Source organism: Hippichthys cyanospilos, chromosome 17, assembly GCF_059441005.1.
Source record: "Hippichthys cyanospilos isolate Australia breed blue-spotted pipefish chromosome 17, RoL_Hcya_1.0, whole genome shotgun sequence".
In the NCBI taxonomy this organism is placed as follows: Eukaryota; Metazoa; Chordata; class Actinopteri; order Syngnathiformes; family Syngnathidae; genus Hippichthys; species Hippichthys cyanospilos.
Window position 1 is genome coordinate 8,630,827 of NC_142385.1, and position 26,990 is coordinate 8,657,816.

General features: G+C 42.9%; 4 protein-coding genes across 10 annotated transcripts; 1 reads left to right on the forward strand and 3 right to left on the reverse strand.

Moving 5' to 3' along the window:
* Nucleotides 1–67: 67 nt before the first annotated feature.
* snx11 (sorting nexin 11) lies at nucleotides 68–7,205 on the reverse strand. Of its 2 annotated transcripts, none has more exons than XM_088438387.1 (7): nucleotides 7,145–7,205; nucleotides 4,273–4,380; nucleotides 3,922–4,008; nucleotides 2,538–2,638; nucleotides 2,287–2,382; nucleotides 1,135–1,374; nucleotides 68–983 (listed from the first exon to the last, which is right to left on the reverse strand). In XM_088438387.1, exons 2-7 carry the CDS (start codon nucleotides 4,285–4,287, stop codon nucleotides 410–412), a joined length of 1,113 nt encoding a protein of 370 aa, XP_088294513.1. In that variant the 5' UTR covers nucleotides 4,288–4,380; nucleotides 7,145–7,205; the 3' UTR covers nucleotides 68–409. The 2 variants fall into 2 exon arrangements, with proteins under 2 accessions (XP_088294513.1, XP_088294512.1); XM_088438386.1 differs by lacking the exon at nucleotides 7,145–7,205 and adding an exon at nucleotides 6,420–6,981.
* Nucleotides 7,206–7,263: 58 nt separating this feature from the next.
* cbx1b (chromobox homolog 1b (HP1 beta homolog Drosophila)) lies at nucleotides 7,264–10,480 on the forward strand. Of its 2 annotated transcripts, XM_088438390.1 has the most exons (8): nucleotides 7,264–7,456; nucleotides 8,456–8,510; nucleotides 8,726–8,810; nucleotides 8,954–9,037; nucleotides 9,154–9,310; nucleotides 9,380–9,533; nucleotides 9,649–9,743; nucleotides 10,017–10,480. In XM_088438390.1, the coding sequence occupies exons 4-8, from the start codon at nucleotides 8,989–8,991 to the stop codon at nucleotides 10,156–10,158; spliced, it is 597 nt and encodes a 198-aa protein (XP_088294516.1). In that variant the 5' UTR covers nucleotides 7,264–7,456; nucleotides 8,456–8,510; nucleotides 8,726–8,810; nucleotides 8,954–8,988; the 3' UTR covers nucleotides 10,159–10,480. The 2 variants fall into 2 exon arrangements, with proteins under 2 accessions (XP_088294516.1, XP_088294514.1); XM_088438388.1 differs by lacking the exon at nucleotides 8,456–8,510.
* Nucleotides 10,481–10,819: 339 nt separating this feature from the next.
* Nucleotides 10,820–20,816, reverse strand: nfe2l1b (nfe2 like bZIP transcription factor 1b). Of its 5 annotated transcripts, none has more exons than XM_088438383.1 (7): nucleotides 20,614–20,816; nucleotides 18,989–19,742; nucleotides 17,402–17,635; nucleotides 16,441–16,530; nucleotides 16,106–16,237; nucleotides 14,950–15,591; nucleotides 10,820–14,621 (listed from the first exon to the last, which is right to left on the reverse strand). In XM_088438383.1, exons 2-7 carry the CDS (start codon nucleotides 19,535–19,537, stop codon nucleotides 13,977–13,979), a joined length of 2,292 nt encoding a protein of 763 aa, XP_088294509.1. In that variant the 5' UTR covers nucleotides 19,538–19,742; nucleotides 20,614–20,816; the 3' UTR covers nucleotides 10,820–13,976. The 5 variants fall into 5 exon arrangements, with proteins under 5 accessions (XP_088294509.1, XP_088294511.1, XP_088294507.1 ...); XM_088438385.1 differs by having other exon boundaries at nucleotides 16,441–16,491; nucleotides 18,989–19,746; XM_088438381.1 differs by having other exon boundaries at nucleotides 18,989–19,746.
* A 386-nt stretch (nucleotides 20,817–21,202) lies between these two features.
* On the reverse strand, nucleotides 21,203–26,968 carry cdk5rap3 (CDK5 regulatory subunit associated protein 3). The gene is made up of 14 exons (XM_088439160.1): nucleotides 26,844–26,968; nucleotides 26,660–26,705; nucleotides 26,182–26,313; nucleotides 25,959–26,059; nucleotides 25,848–25,896; nucleotides 25,575–25,753; nucleotides 24,716–24,852; nucleotides 24,505–24,652; nucleotides 23,555–23,638; nucleotides 23,342–23,423; nucleotides 23,186–23,274; nucleotides 22,887–23,092; nucleotides 21,632–21,803; nucleotides 21,203–21,326 (listed from the first exon to the last, which is right to left on the reverse strand). Exons 1-14 carry the CDS (start codon nucleotides 26,847–26,849, stop codon nucleotides 21,261–21,263), a joined length of 1,497 nt encoding a protein of 498 aa, XP_088295286.1. The 5' UTR covers nucleotides 26,850–26,968; the 3' UTR covers nucleotides 21,203–21,260.
* Between the last annotated feature and the right edge of the window lie 22 nt (nucleotides 26,969–26,990).

The window sequence follows — 26,990 nt, forward strand, 5'->3', positions numbered from 1 at the left end:
ATAGTTTATCTTTTAAATCTTTTTTTACTCATCAATATAAAATGTGAAGAAAATACAAGATGTGCAGTAGGTTCAACCAGAAATGAATTTTACTCCATACTTTACATCCATAGTTCCAAAGTGAGCTTACAATGCCACAACTGAGGTGATGACAGGTTCAGGAGATCCAAGCGAAATGAACAACTGGTATCCCTTTTGACAAACATAAAATGTTTCACATGCTAAGTTTTGTGCAGAATTTTAAAAGAAAAAAAAAACTTTAGGAAAAGTGCTTTGCCACCGTCTTGTAGACAATTTTTAGGAATGGGGGTATCCATTTCAACCTCACAAAAAATGTATGAGGAAAAATAAGTAGTACCCCCCCCCCCCCCAACAAAAAAAAACACACACACACACCCTCTTCGGTGTGTTAAATGTGTGTTCCGTGGGCTAACTCGGGAGCGGAGCTGCTCCCCAGCACGCTAAAATCATTCTCAGCAAAATTGTCATCCAGAGAGTTACTGAGATCCCGGTCAGCGTGACCGTTGACTTGAAGCTCCTCGGCGCCGGACGCCCGCGGCCAGCGTCCATCGTCCCCGGGAGACATCTTGACCAAGTTGTTGGGCGACAAACCGTCACGGCGGACCGCGTCTTCTTCGTCGCTGACCTGTACGATGCTCTCGTTGGACGACGACAGCGAGGCGGCGTCGTCCTCGCTCGGCCCGACGGCCACGGGTTCCTCCGCCGCTTCGGGTCCGGGCGCCGCGACCGCCACCCGCGCTTCCTCCGGAAGAGATGAGTCGGGAGAGTGAACCTCCGCGGACGTCTCCACGAGAGCGCTTCCCGGCGCGACGTTTTCAATCGGCGCCCGCTCGTCCCCCAGGTAGAAGATGGCCGGCGTGGCAATGACCCGGTCTTCAAGAATGTCACCGGAAGCGGCGGGCGGGAAGAGCGCCGGGCTCTTGCCGTTTTTGTTCTGATGGTGAGGCTGATGAGGAGCCGGACTGTGCGGAAAAATGACATAGAAATAGTAGCCCTGGAGGTGCATGATTTTAAAAATATTTCAAAATGAGCATATATGCTTCTGCGAGTGTCACAAATTCAAGTTGACAGATAAAATGCATTCTTTTTCTTGGCCGATTAATCGGAACACACCTCTCCATGGACTCGTAAAACACGCTGAGACTCGGCTCGGGGACGACGGCGGCGGCGGCGGCGTCTTCCTCCTGAGCCTGGGCCCAGCCCCGATTGGACGAGGCGTAGGTCAATATGGCGTCCGTCACCGTGTAGGGGGTGTGGCCTTGCACGCAGTCCAAAATGTGGCCCACGGGCAGCTGCGTCTGCAGGAACAGGTGCAGCTGGCTGTCCGACAGGCACACCGTCATGTTCACCACCCTGAAACGCGCGGAACATTTCACACGGGATTTCAACTTAAACGAAAACCTTTTAAGATGTTGCCTTTGTTACGTTAAGCGGAATGGAAAAAGAAAAAACTAAACAGACGGCACACAAAAAGAAAAATAGTTAAGCAATCAAATGAAGAAACGCGCACACAAAGCGAAAAAAAACAAAAAAAGTAAAAAAAAAAAACTGGCAAAAAACACAGGCATGATCAATACACTCAAAGAAAAATTACACATAACAAAACTAAATAAAACAATGGGCACACAAAACAAATAACACAGCACACTAATGAACCACAATGAAAAGTAGCTACAAAATACACACAAAAACCACCCCAAAGCAAAAAATATCAAAAGCAATAAAACACAAATAAGTGAAGACGTAAAAAAATAACAAAAAAAAAAGCACAGGCAAAATGTGCAAAGACGCATGCGCGCAAAACAAATGTGCAAAACAATCACACACTTAACACAAGTAGGAAAAAAATCGCAGACACTTGGGAAAAAACCCAAACAAAGACAAAAAATAAACAAAAAACACAAAAAAAAACGCACAGGCAAAATGTGCAAAGAGGCATGCGCGCAAAACAAGTGTGCAAAACAATCACACACTTAACACAAGTAGGAAAAAATTGCAGACACTTGGAAAAAAAACATCCAAAGACAAAAAATAAACAAAAAACACACAATCAAAATCTGTGAAGACACCTGACTGAGTACGCGAAAAAAAAACGGAAAATAAAAACACCACAAAAAAAAAATGGGGAGACCAAAACTACTCAAAACCCCCCAAATTCAGAAGGCCTCAAAGTAGAAAGACACACAAAAAGACACATCCACACACAAAGTAAATAAGTCCAAATGAAAGAAAGTGGAAAGACTGGTAACGAAGGACGCGACCGACTTGTGGAGGAAGACTTGAAGCCCTTGGCGCCTGCGCTCCAGGAAGTCCTCGTTGCTGAAGGAGAAGAAAGACTTTCCAGGGAGGTCAGGAACCGGCCTGCGTGCGGGACCACAAACCCTTCCATCAAAATCCTTCCTTCACATCACACTTGTGTTCTTTCTCTTAACTCCTTCAGCGCCATTGACGTCTATAGACCAAGGCCCGTTTTAACCGGGCCACTACTTGTGTCGAAAAGAAACTCCTCAACTCACACCAAGCCGGCGTTCTTCTGTAGCTTTTTCTTGAGCCACACAAATTCGCTGTAGCGCCGCCGCACACACGACGTCTTGGCGGTGAACGCCTTACTGTTGGTCTGCAACACACACACACACACACACACACACACACACACACACACACACACATACATTTGAGAGCTTTTAGTGTCGTTTTTTTCCCCCTGGCCTGACATGCACGTCGACCTTTCACCTCTGGACTTCCTTTTATTCCCTGTTTATCTATATTCTGACTAATGATTTTTTTTCCCGCCTCTTCCTGTTGACTCCGAGACATTGAGAGGGAAAAAGTGTTTTTTTTTTTTGTGTGTCACTAAAATTATAGGCAGGGTGAATGTGTTTGTGCACAGTCAGGATTGATGTGGGCGGCGGTGACGCAAGATCACAAGAGGGGGCTCGCCGTTGCTGACTCGACGGTTGCCGCGGCCACGCCACGAAACTGGCTGCTAGTCTCATCTGTCTCGGTTTCACAAAAAATGTCACATGTTGACATGCAGCGGGATATTTTACAAAAAATTTATAGCAAAAAATCCTGATTTTGTAGGCTTTTTTGGCACCAATCTTACTTAAAGATCTACATTTAATCAATACATAAAGTATTGGTATGCGGCCTATACCAGTAGCGACTGCCTTTCTTGGATAAGTTTTAATATCACCAAGTAGAAAGCCAATTTCCAGGAAAAATACTCGATTAAAATATATAGGTCTTTCTTTAAAATGTTGTCATTTGTTATTTTTTGGAGGGAGGGTGGGCAGTGAGGATTTTCTCTCAAAATTATTGGTATCAATACATTCTATTAGTCTCAGTACTTTTATTGGTATCAGTCCTTAACAAAAGGGTATCCAATGTTTAATCCAAATTTGGATTAAAATCAGTTTGCTTTCATAAAGTACTGAAGCAATTGAGTTGAGGGGGTGATTTGGACAAGTTTTAATTAAAAAAGGTATAAAGATAACCTCTAATACTTTAATTTCACTCAAATGTTTAATTTCCGCTCATTTCAAATAAGAAAAATTACCTACATATTGATTTGAAAAAAAAAACAAAAACTGTTAAATGTCTTTCATTTTACCAATACAAAAAATAAAACAAACTATATCAATGGATTAAATTCATAAATTGGTCAAAATAAATCTAATAAATTTGTTTACTTCATTCTGAAAACATAAATAAATAAATACATTTAAACTGACCAATTTAACAGTGACAATGGCTAAATTAGCGCAACAAGTATGACTGGCTCTTAATACGACGCGCTTGCCTTTTGATTTCAAAGCAATCATCAAGTCTGTTCTTTACCTTAGTAAGACTCCTCAAATTTTGTGACAAAAGATTCCAAAATTCAGGACCGGTACTCACGTGGAGGAAGATCTTGTAATCCACGTAGGAATTCCACATGCCTTCGTTCTGCACCCGAGGATCTTGAACCCGCACGGCAACAAACTCCTGCGAAGAGGTGCGGTGAAAAAAATTACATCCAATAAAGCGGAGGTGTCCAAATTACGGCCCGGGGGCCATTTTGTTGCCCCTGATCTATTTTTCTGCGGACCACAGCATACGCCAGTTGAATATATTGTTTAATTGTGGTCACACTTTGTCCCATGATGAAAACAGATGTGAGATTTTAACGCATGCGCCGGATTACATACTCGGTTATGAAACGGACGTGGGATCATATGGTGTCTATAAAAGTATGAAGGGTTGACTTACATCTTCGTGGTTCATGGTCACAGCCACGACGATGCTGGCGTGCGAAGCGAGGGGAGACACAAGAAGCGGTTTCAATTCACATGGTGCACACTGTGTCCATGACTCAGGCTGGCAAACAGGAAAAGGAAAAGTCACTTGTTGCACTATGACCACACAAATTCTGTTTTTGGTGTACAAAAAAATGCACGCAAATTAAGTCAATCACAAAACTGAATGACAAATGCAATTCATTTCAAGGGAAATACCTGGCGCAAACCAAAACGCCAACGAGCTAAACGCATACAGGGCAACGCTTTATAACATGATGACGATAAGAACTAATATAAGCCAGCATGTTATCCACAGTCACAAGATGTTGGCTCAACAAAAAATAATAATTTTGGCCATATTATCGTGCATCAACATTCTTACAAAGAAAGGACAATTTACAGACAGCCGTGGGCCAGATTTCACAGAGACAAAACAACGTCACCAACTGACTGCTCTCACAACCACACCATTCTTCTCACTACAAAATGTAATATCAACAGCGGCCAGAGGCGGCGCCAAAAAACAAAGATCAAGCCACACAAAGCACAAATAAATGAACTGTTGAACTAAATCAGTTCCAAAATATTATTTTGGGTGTGGCCCACGCCGCCCGGTACCAGTTGATCCACGGACCGGTGGTTGGGGACCCCCGGTATACACCAATCATGGCTCACCTATTGGCCATGTGAGATTTACAAGTCAAGCTGTGATTGGTCATTAGCTGGGACTTGAGCACAAGTGATGTAATTTTCAGTCGACAACAAGAGGAAAAACTTGCTTTTAAAATGATTAATTGTACACAGAAAACAATTTAGTCATTAAAATTATAAACAAAACACTAAAGTTTTACTGATGAAAATGGCCATAATTGACTCATATCAGTTGAATCAGCTGATCTCTTTAAGAGACCCAGATACCAAATTCCTTCATTCACTAGATTCCACATTTTCCCATATGTACAAAAAATATTAAAGTTAACAAGACAATCAACACAAAGTTTTTTTTAAACGATTTAGAATATTTTACAATTTTCTATACTCCCAAAATTCCAGCGCACATACAATTTCCCAAATGAAGGGATGCTCAGTAGTACATTTTATATTTTTTACCTCAAAATGTTCAACTCATTCAAGACAACTATCACAAATCCACACACCAAAGTTATATTACATATATAATATTAAAAACGTCTGTCCGCATATTTAGAGCAATTCAAATCATTCCAACACTAAAAGAAATCATAAAACACATACTGTACATAGCTATAACCCTCCCAATATTCCACAAAATGAAGAGATTTTTACCTTCTTGTTCCACATCTCTTGACCGATTTTTTTCTTTTACATTTCATCAAATCAACCTTGTGTAATTCCTTCGCATTTCATTTATCCAGCGTGAACATCCTACTTGAACTGCAGCTTGTGCATGCTTTCCATCTCAACAATAACAAGCCATCCAGCAGTGACTTAGCTCCGCATCACAAGGCCAGGGAGGGAGACGAATCAATTGAAATGAAAAATGAGCAGAATGGTCTTGCGACATGGTACATAAATATCCAGCAATTTAAATGCATACATGCCAGCATTTAAATTGATTGATTGGATAGATAGATAGATAGATAGATAGATAGATAGATAGATAGATAGATAGATAGATAGATAGATAGATAGATAGATAGATAGATAGATAGATAGATAGATAGAGTAGTAAAGGACACACGAAGCTTCATGAAGCACTTTTGACACAACTCTTTTGACACGCTTGGTTGAAAGAAGCAGGGAAAATTGCACATTCCACTGCAGTTTTAAACCAAGAGCACCATCTAGAGGAGTAAAAAAAAAAATAAAAAATCACACGTGCTTCATTTTCCAAGCACGTCTTTAAGCAAAACATCAAATATGTTTACAGATGTAACATTAGTGCGAGGCACTAAATAATGTAGGGATTGTTCACACTTGTTCGCAATGAGTTGAAAATATTACTTTAACATGAGTTTGAACTTAATAGCGTTTTGAAAAATGTTAACAGACAAGTGAGGCGGTTTAAGACAGCTGTCAAGTGTTCGTAGTTGATCCGCTAAAACAAACACGAGCTAAAGCTAACCCGGTTGGACTTACTTTGAACGAAGTGTTTTTCAATTAGCAAAGCGACCTCTTGTGTTTGAAGTCGGCCTGCTGGTAGATGTTGTTGTTCCTCTGAAATGTGACGCGAAAATTCTCTGATTGGCGGCTTGTCAGTCCAAAAAACTCCAATCTCCATTTCGCAAGTAACACCAGAGCTACAGTACGATAGCCATGCTAGCCTCACGCTTCCATGACGTCAGACAGGGCGGAAGAAAGGGGTGTTTACGTCCTCCTCATTTTGTACGCATGCGCATTGGGCCGTCCTTCCAAATATGTTACTTTCGGGGTTTTAAGGAAAAAAATCTAATCCGCGGGTTTTCTGCGCTCGTTAAAAGGATAACCTGACCTTTAGAGACACATACCCCCCTCCCAACAACCCTGTCTCATGTGTGTGGCACACACACACACATACACAACCACACATTTTAGTTCATTTGAACATGTCGTCAGGAATTAATCCAAGATGCGCTTCTAACACATCATAAACATATCACCGCGCGGCAGGCGACAAGTCTCGCAGTCCCCATGCTAACAAACCATAGATCAGTAAAAAATATATACACAAAAAAATCCGAGGGTCCTCAAAGCGACATTACGCGAGACTGGGTGCGAGAGTGGCGTGTGATTGGTGTAAAATTACAGACATAGTGGGTAACAAAAAAATAAAAATAAGCCTCACTGTTTTGTTTGATTAATAAAAATACGCATAGTGTACTTACCAACGAAACCGCACATCGCAATAAATGAATGGTATAAGTCTGCTATGCTTGGCGTCACAATGGCCCAAGCGCATGCGCAATGCGCACCGCTCTCCCCATCTCGTCTCAGACGAAAAGGGGCGGGGACGCTAGGCTACATTTAGCTCCAAGCTAGTCAAACGCTAGCCGCAGTGTGCTACCTACCAGGCAGAGGGGAAAAAAAAAACACACCATCAAACGCCGACGTTATTGGCCTAGGATAAAAGCCCAGCGTGGCGCTGTGGTCCTTTTCCGTTGGAGGTCTTTTTTTTAAAAAAGCAAACTGAGTAAGCGGTGAGTTGATTCTTTTTTTTCCCTCCAAAAGCGAGTGCTTTAAAGCACAATGTATGTGTGTGTGTGTGTGTGTATATGAGAGAGGGAGGCAGGGAGAAAGCGATGATCGCTAGCCGTTAGCCTCTGGAATTCGCTCATTTTTATCTAGCTTCCCATTGTCGCGTCACATGGAGTCCGCTTTGATAGGAAATAAAAGAACTGTGCATGCAAATGCCGCTAGGCGCATCCCGATTTGGAGGCAAAGGTAGAACAAGACAATATGGAGGATGCAACGCTTTCTCCATGTTAGTCGCCTCATGCATGCATGGCTTTGTCGCCGCGCTGCTCGTCTCTTCACGCTACCTAGCGGCGACCGTAGACAAAACATGGCCGTTTTAAAAAGCACAAAAATGTTTTGTTTCCCGCTTAAATAGCACGGGCACACATTCCCCGACGCTTTTGTTTCTCGAATGCGATCTTGATTGAACAGGTGGTTCCTTGCAGGTTTTTTTTCTTTATAAACACATGCATGCGTTTTTGCTTACCTTTTCAAATTGATTTGATCAACTCTTTTTTTTCCCCTCGCCCTGAATAAATTATTCTGTTTCATTACAATAGCCCAAAATATTTAGTGTTGTCAATACAAAAGGTGCAAAAACAAAACAAAACGGGTGCATCATAATTTCATGCTGCAAGGCCTTTTGCATTGTGTTTCTCCTTCTGGTGTGCACACTGTGGCCATCAGGGGGCAGTGTAATGCAAATGTATTTAAATGCATGACTTGTTAAGCATTGTAAGTCAGTTTTAAAGCAGCAGTTAACATTGTTGAAGATACTGAACCCCATGCGTTTCGTATGTGCATTCATCAAACCCTTCTTTAGTGATAAATAGCATTTTTTTTAAAATCCGGTGCATTGGTATAAGTTTATTTTATAGCTAGACATAGTTATAGAAGATTCAAATATTTATTACATCGACGTACCAAATCAGTCAACTAACGAGTGCTGTAAATTCCTGCAGCACTGATTGGCCAAGCAATGGAATGTGATCATCTGCACCCAGTGATGGCCAAGCGGTGTGTGTTATCACGAATTGACACAATGAGTCAAGTGTGTCTTGATTACGGTAGCAGAGGTTCCGTCCAGCCCTGGGACCGACTCACCAAACCGTTAGGTTTCGATTGAACCTGGGTTAAGAACCAAATAATTGAAGCTCGCCGAAATTCCTCAAGTTAATGTGGTTTATTTTATCCATTCAATGTTCTTTTTTATTTTTTTTTTTAAATTACAGTCACTTCAACCAGGAGTGGCGTTGAAAAGCTTGAAGCCTCCTTTCTGAAGAATTCTAGCCTCTGCAAACTTCTGTTTGTAGTGAAGTAAGTTGTAATTCACTTTCACAATGTGGCAACAGATCACAGGACAATTCGATATAAATTTTATTTAGTGGTAAACTTAGTGGATTGGTGGCAAGGGTTATGGTTGTATGTTGAGCTCTTTTCTTCCGTATCAATTTGAGCAGGACCTCTGTTGGTCTCCAGTTCTACATATTTGAGTATGAGCCTGACTACAGAAACCCCCAACGATGGTCCCAGTGTTACAGAAGGTTTGGTTGCAACATTCTTCACCAAAACAAAAATCCTCCGTTTTTTTTTTTTTTGTAGTTGGTATTCATTCTATCTCAAAATCCACTCTCGTGTATTGTACGTTGTTGTCCGCCAGAGAGTAAGGTGCCAGCGGCAGAGAAGAAGGAGAAGAAGGCAGATGATGTAGCTGAGGAGGAGGAGGAGGAAGAGGAATACGTGGTGGAGAAAGTCCTGAATCGGCGCGTGGTCAAAGGGAGGGTGGAGTACCTCCTCAAGTGGAAAGGATTCTCGGAGTGAGTACGCCAATCAGCATCTTTTTTTTTTTTTTTTTTTAAGGTAACTCAACTGTTTTGTGTACGCAGGGAAGATAACACGTGGGAACCGGAGGACAATCTTGACTGTCCCGACCTCATCGCAGAGTTCCTCCAATCTCAGAAGTCGGCGCACGAGGGCAAAAGAAAGGCGTCCGCTGATGGAGACGGAGAAGAAAGCAAATCCAAAAGGAAGAAAGATGATGTAAGTTTAAAAAAACGTCGGGAGGAACCCCTCCAAATTTTTTCGGGGTTATCGGAAATACCTAAAAATGACCGTTCGTCCCCCGCAACGATTGGTGAATGTTGTGGTTTGTCAGACGGAGAAGCTGAGGGGCTTCGCTAGAGGTTTGGACCCCGAGAGAATCATCGGAGCCACAGATTCCACAGGAGAGCTCATGTTTCTTATGAAGTGGTTCGTACTTTCTACATTTTTTAAACTATTTGTGATAGGCAAAATGAAGCTTCATGAAGCACCTGTGATGTTTTGACTCCTCCAGATGTTGCTCTCGGTTGAAAGATAAACAATATGGCAGTGGGAGATGTAATTTCCCTTTGTCTCCTCGGAGTAAAAGAAAAAAAGTCACAAGTGCTTCGTGAAGCTTCGTCCGTCCATCGGTATGGTTTTGACGGGTTTAAAATGAAGAACAAAAGCATTAATGTTGGTCTACTTTTTTTCTTTGTAAAGGAAAAATTCAGACGAGGCAGACCTGGTCCCGGCCAAAGAGGCCAACGTCAAGTGTCCGCAGGTGGTGATTTCATTCTATGAGGAGCGGCTCACCTGGCACTCGTACCCAAGCGAAGATGAGAAGAAAGACGAGAAAAACTAAAGTGTAGTTTTGAACTCGGTTTTACTTTTGATTCCGGGGGGGGGGGGGGGGGGGGGACACTTCACGTTTAGTCTGACGTTGGTTGTGCTTTTACGTGTTTAGAACTTCATCATCCTGCTTGACAGTGTCCATGCAGTGTTAAAACTTGTCATTTCACACCTTTTGCCATTATTGCTTATGTGCCATTTTTTTCCCCCTACAATTTAGCCGTCGTGTTCCTATGATGTTCCATTTACCGTGATGATTCTGTGCTTGGTGATGGTTATTGATTTTCCATGTCTTGCTGTCATTTTTTGGACAATAAACTCACTTTTTGTTATAACTGGTGTTAGTTGGGTAGTCAGTCACGTTGGGGTAAAGCAGTGCTTCTCAATTATATTTTGCCACGAAAGAGAAAGCTTTTGCCCCTCCCCTCCTCACTTGACACGATGACTATAAAAATTGTATACTAAACCTGTATATTTTTTTCAACATTAACAAAATAATACTATAAATCTACTTAACAGTTAATTACTTTTACAGTTTAGACAAAGCTGTAACCTGTATAAAAAGTGCATCAAAGTGCCTGAAATCCTTATTTTATTGCAAATGCATTTCAGATGAAAGAAAAATATATATATGTATTGCAAATTTAATCTGATTTAGATGACACTGCAACCGCTGGAAATAAAAACACTTTATTATCATTAATCCATAAAAACAAATGTTGATTGCCAGCAAACATGATGGAACTACATCTAAACAAAAAGATGGCAGAGGGTTGACAAATATTTACAGAACAGACAAATAAAAGTGCTTAAGTTTTAGCAGGATGCAAGAGTTGGAGACTGAGAGGAGATGCTTTCACGCTCACTTTAAATCTTCAATGGAGCCCCAAAAATGAAAGAAAAAAATAAATGGGTTCACAATCTTGATACAACACGCACGTCAGATGCTAATTTGTGACCAAGAATAAGGCATAATGCACACAAATGGTAAATTTGTAAACTAAAAAATGGCTTGAATAAGTAAAATGTGAATAAGTAAAACATGAGCAAAAAATATAGCTATAATAGGAATGGAATTACCCATCCTTTAACACTTTGGTAAACAAATTATGTGGACCTTCCAGAGAAATTGATACGGGGTGTTAAGATTTTACTTTGTGGTGAAAGTGTGCTCCATTTGCTTAGCCAAACATCTGAGCCGTTCATGGGAATATTAAACCCACACATTTGTGTTTTGTGGCCACAACCTCATCTTTAGTGCAAAGTTGCATCTCAATTATGCCCAACCCAGGGGAAAAAAAAAAAAAAAATCTCATGTTCGGGACGCCACATATTTTTCACATCCTTCGGTTTCTTTTCAGGACCAAAAATCATCTTTTCGCAAAGCCCCCAATGACGAGAACATGTTTCCCCGTATCGGTACAACATTCCACGCTACAGTAGTTTAACAAAGAACGGCAAAAAAAACCAAAACAAAAACAAACACTCACCCTAAGACCAGTCAATAAAGTCTGAGACAAATGTAGTTTGACAGAGGTTCCTTTAAAATAAAAATAAAAAATTCCAGCACTCCCCTCATTCTGATGATTACATAAAAAAAAAAAAAAAAATGAAAAAAATAGTGCAGACTTTGAATGTAAAGCTGACTTGCAGGGACTACAGCAGCGGTTCTCAAACTGGGGTCCCCGGACCACCTGGGGGCAAGGTGTAACTCAGTTGGTAAATTAATTCGACAAATTGTCTTTAGCCGGTAAAGATACTAAATTAGTACGTGGCAAAAAAGTTGCTTCTGTAAACTAGCTCCTGTTTGCAGCGATGTTCTGAATGTAAGCAGTATCTTCAGCTAGCGACAATCGCTAACCGAATTCAAGGGAATGAAGCTCTCTAAACTATACTTTTAGGGTTTAGGCATGGCAAGTTAGTTAACTAGTCGTCAAAATTGGGCTGGGTAGCACTAATAAAGAGGTGTGTGTTTTATATAGTTTGGGGACCCACGCTAGGGGCCCGAATGCGTCACTGGCTCCATTTTTAATTATATCAGTAAGATTGCAATGACGAAAAACTGTTTAATGCTTTACCCCCCACAATCTACACATTCCTCGGTCTGTACAATTTCAACAAATACCTTCAAACATTGATACAAAATCACTACAGGATCTTAAAGAAAGGATTTCTAATAACAAAAAAAAAAAAAAAACAGTAGTAGACACGGTACCTGCTTTAGTGGGGCACGAAAATTATATGGCAGACCAGATCTGGCCCCTGGGCCTTGAGTTAGACCCCCCCTGTATTAACAGTCTGAAATATCTAGGTTGTAACATTTATTATGACAGTTACCGTATGATTGGTTGTAGGATTATGAGGGCGCGCCTGAAAAAGAATCCTCCCCTGTAAGAGGTCCTTGAACCCAAAAAGCTTGAGAACCCCAAGACTACAGACTATGAAGAGTTAATGTCAGCAGAGCGCATCGAGCCGAACCCTTTGGAGATAACGGTACATGTTGATGGAAATCTAGACGAATAAGACGTGGATACACGTTGCAAGGCAGCACTATGTCAAACCCTCGGCACACTTTCTTACCCGAGGACGGATCCCGCAACCGAAGATCTTGTCCTCCGCAAAGCTACCATCCCATCTCTTATCTCTGAAGTCCACAAAGATCAGTGGGCTGGCTGAGCGAGGGGTGCGAAACAAGGAGCAGTAGCTCATCCATAAGAGATTTCACTGTCTTGTGATTGGAGAAATGGATCCAGAAGTTCTCGCGGAGGTGGATCCTTCAAGTTTTGAGGGGTTCTGCTTGTTGTGGAGATGCAGGAGCTCAGAAAAAGTGGTTCGCACCTTCAGAACAATTCTTGATGATTCTTCCTGTGACCGGTCTCCCCAAAGCGCGTTTTTTCCCAGCTCAAAAGTCCAGTCCATGAGCGATCAAGTAGCCCAAGGGAAAAAGAGAGGCTTTAGTTCTAGTTCTTGGACAGAAGGCTTGATCAACTCCCTCACGAGGTTGATGATCTGCTTGTTGGAGCTTGATGATCTAGCTGGACCTTGATGATCTTCTTGCTGAATCTAGGTGAGCTTATTGAATCATGAGAATCGTCTTTAATCTTGATGATTTTCCTGTTGAATCTTGATGATCTTCCCATTGAATCTTGATTATTTCCTTGTTGAATCTTGATCATCTCATTGGATTGTAATAATCCAGTTTTTGGATCTTGACTGCATTCGATCCTGAGCTCATGGTTAGCTCTTGATGATCTTGTTGGATCTTAATGATCTCATGTTGTTAATGATCTTGTCGACGCTTAATGAACTCATTGCTGGAGCTTGATGTTGGTGGATCTTGATCTCATTTTTAGATCTTGACTTCATTCTTGGATCTTTATTAGTTTTTAGACCTTGATCTTGTTTTTGGATCTTGACGATCTCATTGGATCTCAACGATCTCTTTGGATCTTCATGATCTTGTCATCAGATAAATAAGTTTTCATGGCTTGGCTCTTTTCAAGAATCAAGCAGTAACCATTGAGATCAGGTGGAGGCAGGAGTATGAAGTTCTTGGGTACTCTGAGAAAGTGAGTACCGGACCTTCAAAAGCTCACTGGCTGACCGCCATTTGTCCTCCGACCGGTTTCCAAATTGCAACTTCTGAAAAATTGTCTTTGCGTTCCCTTTTCCCGCCTTGGAATTCCGGAAAGATGAGTGATCAAAGCGAGGGAAAATAACGCTTAGCAGAATGAAAAAAGGGCCAAACGAACGCAAGAAGTCAAGCACGGGCAGGTTGGCGGGCCTTGCCTCGGTCGCGTGTGCATAAAGTCCCCTATGAGATTGCTGACCTCACTTCTTCTTGTCCTTGGACTTTTTGTCTGGCTTGGGCCGATTCTGCTCGGCGCGCGGGACCACCAAAATGCTGCCGTCCGCGGCGTACTGGAGAGAGTACCGACTGGGCGGGTAGGGGCGGCCTTGCTCATCCCGGACTTGGGCGAAAACCTCCTGGCACAGACTCTGCATTTTCTGCTTCATTTGCCGAATGCAGCGCAGGAACTCCATCTTTTCCTTGAGCAGCCGGGCTTTGTCGCGCCTTAGCTGGTGGACGCCCTCTTCCAGGTTGATGATGGTGTCCAGCTTGCGCTTGCGACAGTTTTGCGCCGCCATCTTGTTCTTGCCGCGCCGGCGGATGTCTCGGACCAGCGCCAACTGCGCCTCGCTCAGCTGGTGCTTGGACAGGAGCTCGTTGAACTCCTCCACTGGAAGATTGACAATCTTGTCGTTGGAGAAGGGGATCTTCATGGCTCGGGCTCGCCGCTCGTCCCGACTCGAGTACTTGTCCAGGAGCTCGGATGTCGAAGGGGATAGCTTGGAGTTCTTGGGGTTCTGCTTTTTGGGAAGATCCGAGTGCTCTGTGAAAGGCGTTCCGAGCGGTATGTTGTAGGTATGGTTGTGGTTGATTCCTCCTAACTGGGGGAGGCCATGAAAGTTGTCCTGGATGGATAAACAGACAAAGATTGCATGATAGTTTAAGATTGCATGATAGTTTGACATACTTTAGTTATTTTCTAGGCCGTGCATTCCTCCATTTGGACAGGCCAATCACAATCAACAATTTGGCAACTCGTCCTCATTATGTTTACGTGCCCAGACATTGGACTCCAAAAAGTTAAGTGGCACAATAAATGAATGATTCAACATTCCAACAAATGAAATTGAATCGAGACGAGTTCAGAGCGTACTCTGCCGCTCACCAAAGTCAGCTCGGATTGGCTACAGCTTACATGTCTTGCTTATGGATGACTTGAATTAAAACAACAACCTGAAAGCTCATGCGGCAGAGCTTGCTGTATTCCGGCTGGTAGCCGCCCACGGCTCCTTCCTCCGAGTCCGATGCGGCGGTGCTGTAGCCCACGGCGCCCTCCTCTGAGAAGGTGGCGGAGGTCGATGAAGAGGAGGAGGAGGACGTCTCCGAGCTGCTGGGAGACGCCGGGCTCCGGCTGGAGTCCAGGGACAGGCCCGAGTCCGAGTCCAGCTCGTCCCGGAGCTGCGAGGCCTGGGCGTGGCTGAAGCCCTCCTCCATGGCCAGGTCCAGGAGGCTGATCTCATCCAGCATGGATTCCTCCAGAAGCCCGCCGAACGGGTCCGCGGGGATGGGCACGCCGGTAACATTGGCACCGGTGGCATTGAGAAGGGGGGGCAGAAAGAGTCCGGTGAGATTGCTGGTCCCGAAGGTGGCGTTGATGTGGCTGGAGTTGCTGGAGGATGCTCGGACCCCGCCGGCTGAATCCAGGTGAGGCGGGAAAACCGGAGGGAACTCCTGACTGCAGGTGGCCAGCGAGGCCTGGTGGAGACTCACGTCCTGGTGGACCGGCGCAGAGGGTGGGACCAGTCCAAAATCTGATGTTAACGTCCTGCTGATGTCAACGCCGCATCCTGCGTCGGTATTGTTCATATCCATGGCCTTTGACACAAAATGCCACATTACATTCAAATGACTTTAATTTGTATATAATTTTGAAGTTTTGAGAGACTTTTGACAGGCTGAAACCAGGACAGTATTCAATCTGGGTAAAACTCTTGACATAGAATTTGATTTAAAAAAAATAACAAAAAGCTTTCTTTTGGATGCAGATGATTTGATGAAGTGTTATATTGCAGCGCTATACTTAAGGATGACTTGCTTAATGTCAGATTTTGTTTTTGTTGTAGGTATAAGATATAACCTAACCCTATTTTTAACTGTTCAGAATATTTCCAAAAGTTAAAAGTACAGGTAAAACCTAATTCGTGGTTCATGTATTTAATAATTTCAATGAATGAAAAAAATGGTGCTTATTTACTGGGAACCCATCCTTGCTGACTATGGGCAAGGGGAGGGGGGCAAACACACTCTGGACTGGTCGCCAACTGACTGCAGGTGTTGGAAGTCTGAATCAGCAATTTGTGGCTGCGTCTAAGTGTTGAGATTTGCCTACTTGCAGCTCCATGACGGCCATGATATCCTGCCACTGTTGCTCAAGGTCCAGCTGGGGTGCCAGGCCCTGCGATGTGGACGGAGTTTCTGCACCGGGGGCCGCCACTTCGGGTGGTGCGGCCTGTGTGGGAAACTAAGAAAGAAAAAAGAAAGAAAAAAGTTACCTTGCACTATATTTGTTGACCCATAAGAAAAGTTCAAGTTGTGTAGACAGTCACACTTGGACGTGATCATTGATTCAAAATTATTGTAAATGTCACCTACAGTAAATTATCCATTAAAAAAAAAAAAATCAATTGCATGTGTGGTTGTTGCAATAATTTGTTTTCTGTGTACCTCAGAATCTTCTCCGAAGGGGAACGTGGCCTCCAGCAGCCTCAAGCACTCCTGCAGAGACAGGGAGGTCTGTGAGCCCGCTGTAGGCTGCTGCACAACATGCACATCACAAAGTGGAAAATGTGTGAAAATGTGAGGCAGCGAAGATGATGAAGAGCATAACGCAAAAGGTGTAGGAAGCGGAGTAAAAAATCTTATACAATCAATCAAAATAATTGCACAAACAAATTTTGGTTGCATAAGCTTGGTCTAGGACTAAATTCAAGTCAGGGTAGGTGTCAAATTGTGCTTGAAAAAGCTAACCTGATCATATTTCTCCCAAATGTGCTGACTTTGTTGCTGAATGGAGACTCTTTGGTTATACTTTGCACATATTTATTTATATCTTAGGTGGTGGGTTACTCTTTACAAGCGGTTTACGCTCAAGGCTTGGTAGTAATTCTCGCCAAAAGCTAATCGGTAGTTTAGTACTTATTTGACAAGTTTTTTGGCTGTAAAATCAAGGTAAGTGTACCCATGGGCGTATATGAGATTTTGAAAGGGTTTCTGCAGGCATCATTAAACTAAATGCAATGCTTTTTAATGTTGTGACAGGAACCGTATAGTTTTCTTTTCAAATTAAGAGCAAACTAATTGGAACATGAAGCAACTTACTGCTAATTTACATTATAGTGACTCCCATGCAAAACATTGTATGCCTTTATCTTGTCTAGTTTTATATCGATGTGCATTGTCATTAGTGAATCAATTTTCCAGCAGATGAGCACCCAAAAAAAAAAAAGCTTTGTGTGGGTTAGGGCGTACATGGTTGGAAAAAATATTTCAAAAGGGTTGCAACGTTGCAAAAAAAATGAGAACCAACACAAAAAGAATTGGTTCGGGCAGATTCTGAAGAAAGTTTGGCACCGATATTGGGAAACCACATAATAAAAAGAAGACAAAACAAAGAAGGCTATTTAACCTGCTGCGGGATGCTTTCTCCCGTCTCTATGTCCACAGAGCGAAGCGTCTGGAGGTTAACGTCGTTCCTCCAGCTTTCGCGCTGCTGCTGCTCTTCGTTGTTGTCCTTGCTTTCCTGGGCCGGGCGAGGCTTGTCCTCCTCGTTGTCCTTCTGCCGGCTAGTGTAGTTAAACACCTCCCTGCCCGCGCCCAGGTCAATGTCCTGTCGCCACAGGATGTCAATCAGGTCGATGTCCTGCGGGAAAACAGTTGCACAAACGTAATAATGCACATTCATGTCCGTGTATATTCACCTTATCTTATCATTGCCGATACAATGGTTCCTTGGGGATATAAGTTTTTCTTTCTAGACTAGAGAGTGCTCTTAAATCAAGACACCGTTCTCAATGAAAATGAACGGAACTGCTTTTAATATGTTCTATTCAAGCCTACCGGAAAAAAGTGAATAAACAGTAACACACTTTAATATCGTCAACATTGTGTTGCTTCTGCTGTGTGTGCTTTGGCCACCTCGAGGCAGCATAGTACAAGACACTCATGCGTATAAACACTGATGGTTATAACTTGTTAATAAGGTCCAGTAATAGTTGTTCTTCACAGATGATAAAGAATATATTAATTTGAGTATAGTTATATTATGTGTTGCTTAACTAAATATCTATTGCTCAAAGAGGTTATGACATTATCAAGACACTATTTATTCATTCTATGGTTTTTCACATTGTGTGTTGGCTTTAAGCCATTGAGTTATCTAAAGCCTAGCTTTGTGGTTCTTCGGTGTATGCCAAGTAGCTTCTTGCGAAGTTATGAGTTAAGTTCATAAAGAGCTTCTAGCTTCTACCCACAAACCAAAGCAAAACAATGGGCTGAACAGCTTGTATTATGAAAACATCGGGCCGCACATCCTAAGTCATCAGGGGAAATGACCTTTTATATTATAAATTACTGAATTATGTATTGTAAGCACAAATTTCGAATGAATAAAAATTGCTAAATCAAAGTAACACAAACCGCTCAATGCAGGCAATGTATTCTTTTTGAGTTATAAAAACGTGAGTCAGCTGATGTTAGCATATTAGCGCTAAGCTAACATGACCATGTGACCGTGATGTGACCAAATTGGAGTCTTACTTGATTATGGCACCACAAAGACTTTGTGTGCTGCAACAATATGCACATTCTTAAGAGACGAAAGATGCTAATAATAAGATTAGTCGCATTTTACAGTCGCACATTTTTGAGGTTCTGGGTTCGAATCTGCGCTCACGCCAACCTGTAGGGTGCTTGCGTAAGTTTTTGCTAGACTTTAACCCTTGCACAATATAGTCTAATCCTTTGGTCTTTATATCAAAAGTATATCATAATAAAGGGAAAGCATTGAAAGAAGGCACCAGGGGTGTGAAATTTCACCCAAATGGTGACATGTCAAAGTTCAAAATGGCCCAACCACTTAGTTATCGCGCTACCTGAAGTATGCCATCCATCTGCTAAAATATTGAAAGAATGATGTGTTAGAAAATGACCCCAAAATGATCAAAACACTGCACAAGGGTTAACGTATTTACAGGTGTGACTGCGCCTATTTTACCTCTTTGCTGAGGTCGTCATTGCTGTCCTGTCGCTGGTCGCCTTCGGATGCCACTGCCCCCAGGCTGCCATCGGCTATATTGAGGTTGTATGTGGTCTCGGGCGGCCCCCCTTCACCTTCTCCAGTCCCCCTCATGGCCGGGGCAGCGTCGAGGTCATTCACGTCCTCGAGGCCGCCCCCATTGTCCAGGGTGATGCTGGCGCCGCCCGACTGGCCGCTCTCCCCGTCGCGGTGCACCAGCCAGGTGTCGAGCTCAGGGCTGGGCACAGAGAGGCGATCCAGCTGGCGCACCCGGTTCAGCAGGCGGCGGGTGGCGAAAAACTGGTCCAGGTCCACGCTCTTGGGGTGAATGCCATAGCCGTCCAGCGTGTTACGCAGGTTGTGGAACTGAGTGGGCGTGTAGGCGGAGCTGGGGCCCAGGATGATCTCCCTCAGGGGTGGCAGCTGGCCGCTCAGGTAGGTGTCCACGTCCACCCGCACCCCGATTAGACTCAGAAGGATGGTGAACTGAATCAGGCCCTCTGTGAAGTACTTTTTCAGGTAAAGCATTTCTTTGCAAAAGGAACAGAAAGGTGAAAGTAAAAAAAAAAATAAAACAAAAACAAAAAACGGGGCCTTGATCCGACAATTACAGGATTAAAGGGCTTGAAAACGAGTAAGGAAGACTCCAGAAAGAAACGATCTCAGCTCTGGGGAGGGGACAAACGTTTCCACTTGTGAGAGGGTCCACTTTCCTTCTTCATATGGTTGTCATCTTCCTGGCGAGAGAAGCAACCGTGAATGCTCCACAGAGCTGTGAGGAAGCAGCAGACATTTCAGACATCTCCATCTCCAAGCCCGGCTACATTTGCACATTTGAGACAAGACCAGCAGGATTTAGTCGCTCGCCACGCCGCAGACAACTCCCAACAACGTCGCTGTCATTTTTTCCTATTTACCTCAACCGAGGAGCGGTTTAAGCATCACGCACCCCACCCTTGACGGGACAACAACTTCTTGCGGTGAGGCTGAAGGTGAAAGCTGGCCGAGCAGCAGACGAGGGAGGTCCCTCCCTCCCTCCTCTCCTTCTTCCTGGTGGCTAACACTTAGCCACCTTGTATTTAACAATCCTTCGAAGGTGCATCAAAGTATAAAATTATAAACAAAGCATATTATAGTTGTAGGGTCATTTAACCGTGCGAGTGTAAGTTTCTGTGATTTTTCAACTGAAAACGAAAGTGAGAGACGCCTACACCGGATTTTGACGTTTTAGCATCATTCTCCCTAGCAACAAGTGGTGATTGACGTGTGGTGTAAGCCATTCGCCGCAGCCCAAACGCGGAAGCGACACGCCAGTGCAGCCTTTAGCAGCCAATGATAGACGTAGCGAGGGCGGGACGGGACGAAGTCTCAAGTTCTATTGGAAGTCGCAGGTGTCACGCTGCGATTAGCCTCGTCGGGCTACTTTTTGCTGTCAAAATAGCAAATACTCCGCAAAGTACTTGACTGAATAAGTTAATTGTTGAAACACGTACATTTATTCCCTTACAAAGGTTGGCTCCTCGTGGACGCGTTATCTAACGTAATGACGTCGTTTGCAAAGATATACCGGGTTACGCATTTCAAAACACGGATTTAATACTCACGTCAAAAAGCTTTTTTGTGTTAAGTCTCCATGTCACAAAGTTGACGAAGCTCGGCTATTACAATCCAGCCTCTTCAAAAGTTCCGTGTTGCCGTCGTCCCATTTAGCTCAGCCCACCCAGCCTTCCCTCGTTGGATGGCCCAGCATGACTTGCAGAATTGCTAGCTGCTCCCGCTAGCGTTAGCCTAGCTAGCGCTTGACACCAAAACACGCTTTCGCACGGCGCATGCGTAGAACATTCTAGTCGACAGCTTTCATCAGCCGACTGAAATTCCCCTCCACGGATTTATAAATATCATCAGACCATACACGTCACAGGGCAGAACTCTTTCCTTTTAAGAAAAAGAACAGCTGCTACTCTCTTACTTTCACATGACTCATATTTTGTATTGCGGGTTTTCTGTTATTGTTTCACTAAATGATGTAACCCGATGCAATATGTTGTGCTGGCTACTTTTATGTCATCAACTTATGGAGTAAAATTAAGACAGTTTCCACCCTAAATAAGTGTGTAAATGAAAGGCCAAAAACTTGAAAAATAAGTCTAGAGAAGGGATGAATGGACAGTTTCTAACACATACACACAAATACACACGTTACGGCACTTTTTAATTGAAATAAAACTTTTAATTTTGTCCTGGATAAACACTATATGATGACACCCATCAAGTTGACCGGTCGGTTGTTGTAGCGCTTGGAAATGTCACTTTCAATCTATGAGGAGTAAAGTAAGCAACACTTAATACAAACACTGGGACGGATAAAACATTTGAATAGAATAGATTCATGTTATTTAGGATACAGTGGGTAGCAATAGTTAGAGAATGTAATTTCTATATAAAACCTGGATATGAATTAGAAGAAATGCGGGAAATGTAAAGGGTGACAACAGGAGATTTTATATATACCGTTTGATACTTGACAAAAGCTAACTAAAAGATCAAACTGGCCATATTTGGACAAAGATTTCCGCCCGACAGCTGCGGTATGCTCCCCAGCATTCACAATAATATGCTTACCGATTTTTTGAGCTCCTGCGTGCGTTCTACCAGAAGATCAATTCGAGGCTCCAACCTAGACTGTTCTTCCACGGCTTCCCGCCTCTTCTCCACCATGCTGATGGCCTTCACCTCCAGAAGATCAGCCTCTTTCATTTTCTGCCTCAGCACTTCTGTCACACGCTCCACATACCTGCACTCAAGCATTTATTACATTTTATTTATGACAAGGACCTTGTTGAGAAAACAATAAACTCAAGAGTAGAGATAGTCAGTGGCAGAATATCTTTACAGATAACTTCCTTCCCTGTTAACTCATTTGATCCCAAAGACATTTTTACATTTTTTAAAAGTCAAAACATTCAATCTCAGTTTCCTATTTTTATCTTGTTCCATTTTAAGGAATGTGTAAGAATGGCGGGCACTAAATTAAGTACTAAAGTAATCATCACTATTGGTACTGTAGTAGGTAATTAAGTAATAAAGTAATCGATTACTTGATTTCTTTCATACTTGAATGCGCAAAGTAATTAATTACGTCAATCAAATTCACAACGTCAGTACTTTAATACCTAAAGTTATTTATTAATTTAGGATCCGAAGCCTCATATTTTCCGGAGCATAAGTCGCACCAACAAAAAATTAACAGAAAATGTATTTTCAAGATGCACCGGACTATAAACCACAGGTTGTAACATCAGATTTTTACACAGGAATACATTGAAATTGGGTATTTGTTTTTTAACTAAACTTTTTTCCCCCCAAACTGCCTGGTTACAGCATTATCATGCCTTCAACAAAGACTGAACATGCCTGCAGTTTAGAAACAACACTAGCACTAACACTTTTGACACCAACACACTTGTATTGTTAGAATACTGCACCAATACATCAGTAACATGCCTGCTTGCGTAAACACGTAAGAGTGCCCCCTGGTGTTGAGCAAAATACCAGTTCAAACTCCAAATCTATACTTTGATATCATCGGCATCTGTCTCACTAAACTTTAATGGGATTGCCCCCTGCTGGCTTGTGAATAAAACTGCCAATAAGGCACACTGGACTAAAAGTAGCGGGTTTCAAGGCATGAGAAAAAAAGAAAAAAACAAAATAAATCTTTGATATTGAATGAGCTAAGAAATGTAAAGAAATATGTAAAACAACAAAACAAATGATCTCATTTGCTGCCATTGACGGCTATAAACGATCAAACTCAAGATCAAGTTCAACTGTGCTGGAAGCATTTCTTTTTTTTTAATGGATTGCAGTTACATACCGCGGCGAGGCTAAGATCATGAAGAGGTGCTGCATCTGGAGCGACGTGAGTCGGCCCAGCAGGTCCTGAACTTCCGAAAGCATTCCCCGGATATGCTCGCTGCTCTGGATTTGAATGATGTGCGGCGCCGACTGAAACTGACTGATGGCCACCACGTCGCTCTCTTGGCCCATCTCGTTGAGGCGCTGCCTGAGGAACATTTCCAACTGTGTGGGGACAGGAACAGGGTGAACTTCTAAGGCAGGGATTGGCTAAATCTGTTCTGGGTATTTTCTAACTAATGTAATTGTGACCTGTACCTCCATGAGTTCATCGATGAACTGACAGCGTGACTTAGCGTTCTCCAGCAAGCTCAAGGCATCGCTGCCTTTGGCCACGCCTTCAGGACCTACGACGACGTGCAACTTCTTTAACAAACATAAAAACTTTCAAACAAAGCTATTTGTTCCACTCACAGTCTGTGCCTGCTTGTACGACTTCAATCTCAACGGGAGCGTGGTCGCCGTCCCCCCAGTCGATCGTATCGCCGCCGCCGTCCTGTTGGCAGAAAACATCAGGCGATGTCGTGCATATACAATCCATCCGAAAAGTATTCGCAGTTTTTCACTTTTTCCACATTAGGTTATGTCACAGCTTTTTTCCAAAATACAATACAAAACCTCAGATACCTCCACACTGATACCCCAGTCGATCCCATCCTCAACTGTGATTTCGGAATTCGACTCCTGAGTGCCGAAGTCTCCCCAGTCAATCTGAAGCACAAAAAAAAACGTCACTTAGTTACCTATTGTTAATGAGTGACTTTTGTATGAATAAAACTATTTCACGTTGGGACTGCAGTTCAAAACTATTTTAGCTGCTCGAAAATGGCTGCATGGAGGCACTTCAGTGGGCACATGAGATTTTAACAGGGTTTCTGCAGGTACCAGTGAAAAGTTAATGCTTTTTAATACCATGAAAGGGACACTACGTTTTCTTTTCAAATCAAGAGCAAATGAATTGGAACAAGAAGCAACTTCTTGTAAAATTGTATTATAGTGACACATTTGCAAAATGTTTTTGTACGGATTTGCAGTCAGTGATGCAATTTTTGCAGCAGACAAGGAAGGAATAACAGATGTTTCATTATCCATCTTCATATGTGTATTGATACCACTAAAAATGTAGTTCAAAAATACATTTAAGGGGTACTCGGCTCAAAAAAAATTTCATAGGGGGTAAGGAGTGGCTCAGTGGAGAATCCGCCTCGCAGTTCAGGGACCCGAATTCAAATGCACCTCGCTCCGGTCTTCCTGTGTGCCGTTTGCATGTTCTCCTCGAGCCTGTGTGGGTTCCTCCCATACTCCAAAAACAAGCATGGCAGGTGTATTGGACATACTAAATTGTCCTTAGGTGCGATTGGGTGCGTGAATGGTCATTTGTCTCTGAGTGCCCTGCAATTGGCTGGCAACCAGTTCATGGCATCCCCCACCTACTGCCTGAACGAAGTCAGCTGGGATAGGCACCAGCAAGCCTGCGACCCTCGTGAGGATAAGCGGCTCTACAAAATGGTTGGATGGATTTTTCTGCACACTGATCTTGAATTTGACCCGTGATCTACACCGAGATGTTTACTTACCGTGTCCTCTGCCGGTGGCGCTTCAACAGGCGTCTCCTCCACACGCGGCCTCTCTACCAACGTGGGAACCTTTCCGGTCCTCCACTCGTAGAAAGTAGAATTCCCTCGTTTCTGCGCGAATGTCAACATAGGAAGAACCGGCTCCGACCTGCCGACCAGTTTTCCTCAGCTCAGCAATGGGACAGGAGTTCCTTTAGGATCGTGTACTCACCACTTGCAAACAAAGTTGGTGAAAGCGGCGTAAAATTGGATTTTCTCTTCAAGCCTGGCGGCATCCGTCCCCACTTTGTCAAGAACGTCTGGTAGATCTTTGACTAAAGCCTGCAGCTCACGAGGAACATTGTCTCCCTGGGAGAGGTGCAGAATTCTGATAATAGTGAAACCAGCATAGCATGTTTTTGCAATTGTAATTTTACATATTGTACTGTTTCCCCAAATGGAATCAATTATTTTCTTCCTCTACTACACAGCTAGTTAGCCAGGTAGTTCTGCGGCTAGCTAGCTTGTTGGACCCTGATCTGGCTCGCTATATAGCTAGCTAGTTAGTTACAGTAGTTAGACAGCTAGCAAGCGAGTTAGCTAGCTAGCTTGACCTACCTTGACGTAGCTAGCTAGCTAGGTCAAGATAGCTATCCAACTATATTGCAACTGCAATGTTATTCATTGTGTTTTATATTACTTAGGTAAAAATAAATGAAATTGGTGTTTGCTAAGGCAGCTGTTTTCGATCTTTTTTCTTGTGAAGTATTTTTTTTTCGACCAAGTGATCAACGTAAAGCACTTAAGGATAACCCAATAATTCATTATTAATAAATAAAGATGCGTGCCCATAAGGAGGAAGTGTCCTCCATTGAGGTCATAGTAAAGATCTGTTCTAAAAAAGAAAGCAATGACATAGTTTTAAATAAAATTTCCAAGTGATTGGCTGGTGATGTTAGGTAGCATTAGAGTTTGGGTAAAACCATTCTGATATGGGGGGAGACTGGGTTTTTGAATAATGAAATTGAACACACCCCCAGATGCATATGTACCACCCACCATTATTTCTAATCCTTCATAGCCTCACTCACCTTGATGCCGTACTGCTTGCAGGCGGCATAGTAGTGGTCCCGCATGTCAGCGGCCAGGTTCTGGCACTCCACCTCACGTCGGTTCATCTCCTGTTGCAGCTGCTTGGCTTTGGCCACCTGCTTTCTCAGAGCCGGGCCTTCGTAACTCACGTTGCGAATCAGTAGGCTGGCCACCTCGGCTGTTAAAAAAAATCAAAATAAAACAACACAGGGCTTACTTGCTGCCCCTTTTTCCAATGTTTTCAAAAGATCTTGTAATTAGTCTGCACTTGCCTAAATAGATATTCTCCGCCTGGTACAGATGCACAATCTCTTGCCAGTCCTGAAAGGAGACAACCAAAGCATCAGAAAATTGGAATTTCTTCACCTTTTGGATCTTCTCACCTTCATCCTCTGCGAGGAATATTTTCCAAAAATGTTCTTGGTTGACTCTTCCGTTCCCTTCAGGATGTCCACGATTCTCAAGCAGTGGAAGTAGTGAATATCTACGTGTAACAAGATCAATTAGTATGTTAACGCAGAGACAAAAAAAAACGACGGTTGTAAAAAACGTAAATGTCAACACATGGCAATCATGCATCAAGATCCAAAGGGGATAAGAACCCACAGGAGCCTGAGAGGAGCTGCTTGATCTCCTCGTTCTCTGGCATGTCCTGCATGGCGGCGTTGATCTTCTCTCGGATCCCTTTGATGCCATTTTGCCACTTGAGATTGCAGTGACGTCGATCTATCAGCCAGTCTGCACACATTTACATTTTCGGAAGTACCATGGGAAATGATCAAATTTGACTCAATGGATTCGTCTATCTAGGTTGGCGACCTATACTGATAGGCAGAGTAATTAAACATTCGTCCACTAGATGGCAGAGGATACAATTAACATGAGTATTCGTCATTATAATAATGCTCAGCACAGCATTATATTTTTGTGTGATACATGATTGAAAATGTTTCGAAAGTTATGTAGCGCTCAATAAAGGTCGTAAACATTGGTCTACATGAGGACACTGAACGCACCATCGACTACTTTCCGAAGGTCCACGAAAGCATAGCTTTAAAGTAGAAAATATTGCTGTCGGTCTTACCCAAAAGTTTGTTCGTCTGGATGTCGATTGGGACGTTCTGTATGTTCTGTTGAAGTAAGAAGATGAACATTCGAAATCGTACATTTTACGGTTCAGAAGCGACGGAAATCTGCAAAATTACACCTTACGGAGCTTTAAAACATATACCTCACGGTAATAGGGGCAGTTATTTATTTTCCCTTACCTCCATTATGACTTGTTCTTCTTTTAAATCCTATTTTACGGCTTTATTCCATGTTTATTAGTGGACTGAGTTGAAGAAGTGCTCATCATCCGGTTTTGACACGTTTCGAGAGAGAAAACCAATAGAAAACGTCGATGTTACATTATC

Excerpts from the sequence above, each read along its gene's own strand:
- cbx1b (XM_088438390.1), top strand. The coding sequence starts at position 8,989 with ATGAGCCTGACTACAGAAACCCCCAACGATGGTCCCAGTGTTACAGAA. Across the intron at positions 9,038-9,153 it reads TGGTCCCAGTGTTACAGAAG|AGAGTAAGGTGCCAGCGGCA; the intron begins GTTTGGTTGCAA and ends GTTGTCCGCCAG. Across the intron at positions 9,744-10,016 it reads CTCATGTTTCTTATGAAGTG|GAAAAATTCAGACGAGGCAG; the intron begins GTTCGTACTTTC and ends TTCTTTGTAAAG.
- snx11 (XM_088438387.1), bottom strand. Across the intron at positions 2,639-3,921 it reads ATTACAAGATCTTCCTCCAC|ACCAACAGTAAGGCGTTCAC; the intron begins GTGAGTACCGGT and ends TGTGTGTTGCAG. Across the intron at positions 2,383-2,537 it reads CAGAAGAACGCCGGCTTGGT|GCCGGTTCCTGACCTCCCTG; the intron begins GTGAGTTGAGGA and ends TCCCGCACGCAG.
- cdk5rap3 (XM_088439160.1), bottom strand. Across the intron at positions 24,653-24,715 it reads ACCAACTTTGTTTGCAAGTG|GTCGGAGCCGGTTCTTCCTA; the intron begins GTGAGTACACGA and ends ACTGGTCGGCAG. Across the intron at positions 23,093-23,185 it reads TCATCGATGAACTCATGGAG|TTGGAAATGTTCCTCAGGCA; the intron begins GTACAGGTCACA and ends GTCCCCACACAG.
- nfe2l1b (XM_088438383.1), bottom strand. The coding sequence starts at position 19,537 with ATGCTTTACCTGAAAAAGTACTTCACAGAGGGCCTGATTCAGTTCACC. Across the intron at positions 16,238-16,440 it reads CCTTCGGAGAAGATTCTGAG|TTTCCCACACAGGCCGCACC; the intron begins GTACACAGAAAA and ends TTTCTTTCTTAG. Across the intron at positions 15,592-16,105 it reads TGGCCGTCATGGAGCTGCAA|GCCATGGATATGAACAATAC; the intron begins GTAGGCAAATCT and ends TTTGTGTCAAAG.